This window comes from Humulus lupulus, chromosome 1, assembly GCF_963169125.1.
Source record: "Humulus lupulus chromosome 1, drHumLupu1.1, whole genome shotgun sequence".
Lineage (NCBI taxonomy): Eukaryota > Viridiplantae > Streptophyta > Magnoliopsida > Rosales > Cannabaceae > Humulus > Humulus lupulus.
The window spans coordinates 8270792-8278776 of NC_084793.1; the positions used below are offsets into that span (position 1 = coordinate 8270792).

Genomic DNA, 7985 nt, shown 5'->3' on the forward strand with positions numbered 1-7985 from the left:
TGCCTCCTGGAGGCAGAAGAGGCAATTCCCTCATCAGTGCTTTGATCTGCTATGGGCTGCTTCCCAGGCCTTCGCGGGTAGTTCTCAGTCTAAGGAGTTTCCTCAGAGATTTGTGGCAATTGTCGCCCATCAGTTCTAGGATTGTTCGTAGCGACCATTGATGATTTGCAGGAGGTTTTTTATTAAACAATACAGAAATTTGTTTAGTGCTCTCAATGAAAGCACCAATATGCTAACGTCATTTTTCGTCAACTTAGATATGAAGAGCACTAAACACAGACACAGAAAAAATAGAAGGATTCATAGGCTTTTTACGTGGTTCAACAGTTAAAATCTATCTAGTCCACAAGTCACTATTATTACTCTCAGTACTCCCTCAAAGCTTTTTCAGAAAGTAATTTGGCAGAGTATTCTCCAATACAAATTTTTCGTCAATACAAATGAATAAGACCATGCTATTTATAAACCTGGTCATGAGAATATCTTCATCTGATTCAGGGAAGTTACAATCAATCATATTAATTTGAAATAAATATAATAAATGTCTTGATTACATAATATCTCATGACAATAGGGATGTAATATATGATAATAACGAATCCCCATGGAATAGGGGTTTCCTAATAGTATTCTCGTGTACAAAACGCGTCGCTGAGCTCGATCATATTGCTGACATGCTTTCGAGACCGGCCCAGGCTTTGAGCTCACCATTCCAGTTGTAACCTCCTCCTCACTAGTAATTTTGTCGAGTACGAAGGTCGGTGCATTCGAGCCTGCAACTCAGGCTCGAACGATGCGACTCATGCTCAAGTGCTAGTAATAGATCTAGAACCATTTAATAATTCGCACAAGTGTTTTTCTAGTATCCGTATATACGAGCTTAACTATTTCGAGTTTAACTATTACGAGCTTCACAATTCGAGCCGACATTTCGAGGCTATTCTTTTTATTCTCGAAATTTGGGTGTAACAAAGATGCAATTTTAATTTTATTGATTTTCAATTTCTGATAAGGAGTACATATTTGCTAGCATAAGTACTACTATTTTGATCAAAGTTTTACTTATGTACAGATTCTTTTAACTTATTTCAAATACTTCCCCTTTGATTATTAAATTTTAAGATTCTTCAATAATCTTAAAAAAATTTAACAAATTAAATTTATTTTATAGCATTGTCACCAAAAAAATATTATTTTAATTTTTAAATTCATTTCATAAGATCTTTTTTTTTTTTTAAAAATTATTAATAGTTACTCCAATCATAAGTTGACATTTGGTTAATTATAATAGCGTTAACGGTGTGATACTACTAATCACATATTTTTATTCACGGACTGTATTAATGTCGTAAAAAAAATTAGTACATAAGTGTAATTTTAACCAAAATATTAGTATTTATTTGTACATAGTGCAATTTTGATCAAAATAATAGTACTTTGGCTGCAAATACTATATGGTGCCCAAGGGCTGAGCCAGAAATTTATTTTAGTGAAAGGCAATGGAGATATATTTGAAAAAATATATATGTAAATTATAAGTAATTTTAATAAATATTTTAAGGGGGCACATTTGAAATATATATAAAAATAAAATTAAGTGGGGGCACATGTCCCTCTCTTTCCTCTGGTTCTCAACATCAATTGATACGGTATTTAAATTTAATATCAGAATCTATATACTTTAATTTAAAATAATAAAAAATTTTAATTTAACGAGTTAAAGTTTGGCACATAAGGGCACCATATATACATCATAATAATACTTTTGAGTAGTGCCTTGTAACCTTTGAGAGTCATGGTTTTTCAATGTATAAACAGTAATGGCTTATTTTGTTTTTTCCAAATATCTTTCCTAACAAACAGAGTACTAGCCCAGATGAAAAGTAGGCTCCTTTCTAAAGAAATGGTGAATTAGGCACAAAAGTTGAAATGTTACAGTAAGGCCTAACTCAAACAATAGCACAGCCAAAAAGAAAACTGTAGAAGAAAAATGATACTATTACCATATTTTCAACATTTTTCTTTCTAACCTACTTATTCAATAAAGGTCTGAGTTAATTTCACAAGCTTCATTATTTTTTCATTGTAAAATGTTTATTTTAGAAGTATACTAAATGCTCAAAACTGGAACTCTACTGTATACCAACTAGCATACACAAGAAACCAAGACTGTATTGTACCAGATTACAAGAGTCTATAGCATATGTACAGTATATATATATATATATACACCACTGATTGAGTACCAAAACAAATAAAGAAAAAAAGGACCTGCACTGAATCTAACTCCACCACTCAACAATAACTATATTCTAAGAAAAACTAAGGCAAAGTAGCTGACATAGCACAAAAGAATTCCTACTACGTTTTACAATCCAGTCAGCACCCAGCAGAAAAGGAAGAAACAAATGATATCTAGAATATGTTGCAATAAATTATGGTTAAAATCAAAGAATATATGAAAAGTAGTCCTCAAGGCTAATGGGGTGCTCGGATGAAGAACACAGATCAAGAAATGTCTCTCTTTTCATGATTTTCCTTTCCCGGTAGACCCTTCGCGCTGATTACGAAAATGACTGAGGAGCTGCTGTGCCTGCATTTACGTGGAAGAATGGAAAATTGGTTTAAATCAACAAGTCACATTACTAATCTTAGATAAATACATGATGACTTGATGAGCGGCACCAAGGCAAGAGCGTTGGACCGTTATGTGGAATGGAAAGAAACATCTGCCGATTTAAAGTAGACAAGCAAAAGCCAAGTAACATTTAATAAGAGACCAGAGAAATGTTAAAGCTGCGTACCTTTTCTCTCGCTCTCGGTGTGCCAGATTGAGATAAGGCCACAAGGGGAGGGACAGCTCCTTCCTGTAGAACCAGGGTACAAAATTTAGTACTATGAAGGCACAGTTGCAGTAGTATGGAGGCAGCATTTTCCTTCCCCCTCTGGGAACCTGATTCAACGATCTCAACTAGTAATGGAATTCCCCCTTCCCGCACCATTGCTAAACGACCCTCTCCTACTGTGGACAAGTTTGAAAGAAGGGCAACAGCCTTGTCAACCATCCCAGTACCTGGGTCAAGTAACTCTACAAGATGCCTTATGGCCCCAGCTTGAACTATCCGAGCCTTATTTTCATGAAAAATAGATAGGTTAAACAAAGCAGTAGCAGCATCCTTCTTTCCTCTGAGAGTCCCTGATCCTAGAAGATCCACTAAAGCTTTCACTGCACCAGAACGACCAATTTTTTCCTTGTATTCTTCCAGTACAGAGAGGCTGAATAAAGCTGCAGCCGAATTCTCTTTTGCTCCATTATTCCCAGTTCTTAGTACATGGATCAATGGTTCTATTGCTCCTGCTTCAGCAATCATAGCTTTATTGTCTTCATTAATTGATAAATTCAAAAGAGCAGTTACAGCATGTTCCTGCGTTTTCTTCACCTCTGAATACAGCAGTGAAAGTAACGGTTTGATAGCACCACACTGACCAATAATACTGCGATTCTCCACATTGTGCTTTGCGAGAAGCCGGAGTTCTTCAGCAGCTGTAGTTTGCTCTTCGGTGGATAGACTTTTGAGATCTTCAATCAGTTTAGTTACATGGGAAGCCGTTGTTAAATCCTCAGATACTGATGATATGGACTCTTTATTCAAGTTACTAAGGTTCCCACTCCCTGTTGTAGCTTCCCTTGTATTGGAGACATTAAACTGCTTACCTGACAGCCAATGAGAATTTCTTGGTTCTTTATATGGAGGAATAGGAGCAACATGCTCGGAAGTAATTTCTCCAGACAACTCATTCGCAGTTTCAGGCTTATATGATACCCCTGACACCTCAGTCAATGCTGATGGCACATAATCAATACTCGAAACAGCACTGGAGGTTGATTCACTCCTGCTGTGAGAGTACGAGTGTTCAGGGGATGGATGGCCTTTTTCCATACTGTGGCAACCATTGGGCTTCTCTCGACGTAATACAGGAGAAACATCTTCATTTCGCTTCTCGGTTCCATTTCCAACTTCTACAAATGATCTTGATGTAGAATTGTTACTGTGTAAAGAGCATTGTACACTATCTGTGGCAACTGAAACCCTAGGAGACACATGGTCTGGTTGTAATGAGACTATGACTCTAGTGCGGTCAGAGTTAGCAGGAAGTTTTACATTGTTCTCCTCGGACCATGTCGCTATCATAGCTTTGACAGTATAATTAGTAATGACATTTGTGTGAGCCAACTTTTGATGAGTCTTGGGGCAAATGGTCAGCCCATCATTAAGCCACTTCTGGATCGAAGATCTCTCGTACGTTTGTCCTGAAGCCACAATCACAGGATCCAACATGAGTTCTGATGACAAAGGACAGCAGAAGTATGAAGGGACTGGGACGGCTTCAAGTCGCTGAACCTTAACCATGCAATCACGGATATGGTAGACAAGACTCATAATCTGCCTAATTTGGTTCAATTCTCCTCTCACTTTACTGGATTCAGCATTCATTCTCTCCTTCTCTACAGCAATAATTTCTTTCAACAATTCTTGGCTTGACGTCAAATCAAGCAATTCGATGATTCTCATAAGATGTTCGCTGGACAAGACACTGTTTTGAGCTCTCATAGCATCTTCTATATCTTTAGCTATTCTTTCCTGCTTCATGGACTGAACTTCCTGCATACAGTGCTGAAAATCCATTAACAGAGATTAGTCTTGCGTGAAACAATACAAGTGGACAAAATGCTTCTAACAGAAATAAGAAATCGATCAATAAACAAAAATCAACAGAATGATTGTCCACTGCACCTATTACTTCTGGACAACAGAAAATAATATAAACACCCCCCCAAAAAAAAAAAAAATCTAGTGCACCCATCAATATACTCGGAACAGTTCAAATTTAGTACACACCTTAATAGCAGTCACTCTTGAACTGGGTGAATCAGATGACTGCAGAAATCTGTGCAGTGCGCAGCAGATCAGAAGTAAAGAACCTTGAATTTTCATAAACAATTGCTCGCTTCGTAAAACCTGGTACATATAAACCAGATGACTAAAATTAAGACAGTGGCAGAGTTTTCAAATCCCACTCCACGCTCCATCCACAAATACAAAAAATAGTCCAGTAGAAATCCGTTGCCCTGTTTAAAATGAATCCAGTATAGCTAAGTAACTTACACTGCAAATCTTGCTCATTTTTGGAGACCAGTCTTCCATGAACTCTCTAGCCATATTAACAGCCATATCCAACTCTTCAAATTCTTTACATAGGATCTCATCAGAGTACATTCCGGAATCAAGCACTTCATCAAGAAATGGCTTCAAAAGCTTCAGCACACCAGCTATATTTCTATAGTCCTTCTGTATGGGCATGGGTTTCACATTTTGGCATGAAACTAAATGAATGAATCGAGAAATGCTGTTTATAAGACATTTTACAGATGTGTCCATCTTACCTGTATGAGAAAATAGATCATCAAATCAAAAAAAATAAACAAGGCACACCTTCTGAATAAAGTTCTATTTTAAAATATTGAAAGGAAAACCACAACAAGGCTCAACCTCACTCATTATTTTAATCATGAATGAAACCATTATCATGGAACAACTTTTAAAGTAGGCTGGCAACCTTGGAGTTAATAGATTTAGATTACAAAAGTAAAAGCAACTTTCTGGATCCAGAGGACAAAGTTTTCAAGCACCGTATCTTTGCTAAGTTATAGCAACACACAACTTGGTAGAAATCCAGTTGACATTGGTTAGAAGGATGACCAAGAACGACTCACCCCTACAAATTCAAAAAACCAATTTGACATGTACTGGATCTCGATAATCAAGCATCCAACTGAATAGCCATTGAGCACAAACACAAGCAATGCAACTTAAGTCTGTATCAAGCCACAGTAATAGCTAAAACTAAGATGTTCTCTGGTCAACCGAGGTCCACATACAGTCAGAAAAGAAATAAGAACTTCCATACAACTCCTGAAGCTAAGACAACCAATGCAATTATCTAGTACTGAAACACCCTCTTAACGATTTCTAGTGGCATCACTACCGTACACTATACCAAAGACTTGCTTCCTGCTGATTCTCATCCATCATCCATGTTGTAATATCAAAGTTTCAAACAAACAATCAGTATAACTACTAGAAACTTGGGCTCGTTTATCTTTATCAAAAATCAAGAACTTGTTAAAAGACCCAGAACTCCAGAAGCATTCATCCATTTCATACTTTAAACTGTTGTGTGCAAAAAGCTTCATCTATCTAACATAAATAGGTGAAGCTACAGATCCTTTAAAACCAAACAGATTCTTAGAAATTCAATTGCCAGATATTACTTATGTGCAATGCGAAATTCATATAAACCTTTGCCAAACCCCTTAAACGAAGAACCTATAGGTTCATTCCATGACAGTTTCCAAGCTAAGTTTTATCCAAATGGCTTGTTCCCCAAAAGGGTATTCCCCAAATAAGTAAAACTCTTATTTTCCTATTCCAATTTGTTATAGGGAAAAAGGACTTTCCAGTCAAAAGCTTTCTTAAAAATAAGATAATTGTTCTTTCACGTTTCTTCTCGCAGCCAAGAAAAATATGAAAAGGGAAAGAGATTAAAATTTGAAATAAAAAAATATCAAATTCTAATACCCAAATAGAAAAAACTAAGGTGAATATAATATAAATACTTCCCTATGACTTTTCCCTTTGAATTCCACAATTCCAAACTATTGAAATTGAAAAACTAATACTTTTTAAGCTTCATCTCCTCACTCAGTCTTTAATATCGAACAAACAGAGGCATGTAAATCCAACCAGCTTTAAGCTTTTTAATCAATAAAAATACTACAACTCGACACTTCCCAGAAAATCTGATCAAACTTCTTCCAAAACCACCAAACCCCATTTTCATACAACACCCAGAAAAATTCACACAAAACCAAAGAACAAAAAAACACCAAGAAGAAGCACAAGAAAAAACCAATTAACCCATTTCATGTTTCACAAGTATTATGATGAAAAAAACCTAAAATCTCATGAAACTATAAACATTACAGAAACAAAACCAAGCAACCAAATAAGCTTTGAATAAAAACGTACCGCTATTAATGTGGCTTGAGCCGGTGGTTAAACTTTGTACAGATCCTGATGAACCCCAAAGCCAAAAACTTTACATGAAAAATGAAATGGGATTTATGATACAGAGCAATATCAAACAGATCACTCTATAACCATGCATTGCTTTCATTACAAAAGCTGCATGAGAAGGAGAGAAAGAACCAGAGAAGAAGGAAGGAAAGGGAGACGGTAAGAGAGAGAGAGAGCTAGAATGAAAATGATATGAAAATAAATAAATAAATAAAATATAAAAAGGAAAAGGGTAAAATTTGTGGGGTCCTATGCAGTTGGAGATTTGTTGAGTTTTGTAAGAATTAAAAAAAAACAATAATAATAATAATATTTCCTAATAAACATTAAACCTCAAACATTGTTAAGGTGAAATGAAAGAGATTTTTTAGATCATTATTTTATGATAACACTTACAAGTCTAGCCTTTTTTGTATGGATAGCGGATACAATGAAATTGGAATAGAATAATAAATCTAACAAAAAAACAAAAACAAAAGTAATTTTTTGCTTATTAAAAAATCATTATTAATTAACACCATTTTTTGTGGCTTAACTAATTTTAGCTTACCAATAATACCCTTAAATCATCATGTATTCTCATTGTAGCCATGTTCATATTTTCCATTTTTGTGTATATATTTTGTCTATTGGGTATGTTTCGTAGTGTTAAATTAGTTATCAAAAAGATGTTATGCATTATAACATAATCAAATAAATGGCTAATTATTTTATGTAAAAGATTCTCTTTTTTTTTTTGGTAAGAAGAGTTTTAAAAAAATATATTTATGTATATATTATGAACGTGAAGTTATTACAATGGAAATGGTAAGGAAATTTTATTTCTATCGCTATTTTTTAAGACAC

At 35.1% G+C, this 7985-nt stretch overlaps 1 protein-coding gene across 1 annotated transcript; it reads right to left on the reverse strand.

Annotated features, from left to right (window-relative positions):
- Positions 1–2131: 2131 nt before the first annotated feature.
- LOC133785090 (U-box domain-containing protein 3) lies at positions 2132–7342 on the reverse strand. The gene is made up of 5 exons (XM_062224352.1): positions 7092–7342; positions 5169–5446; positions 4902–5021; positions 2805–4676; positions 2132–2593 (listed from the first exon to the last, which is right to left on the reverse strand). The coding sequence occupies exons 2-5, from the start codon at positions 5439–5441 to the stop codon at positions 2528–2530; spliced, it is 2331 nt and encodes a 776-aa protein (XP_062080336.1). The 5' UTR covers positions 5442–5446; positions 7092–7342; the 3' UTR covers positions 2132–2527.
- Positions 7343–7985: the final 643 nt, after the last annotated feature.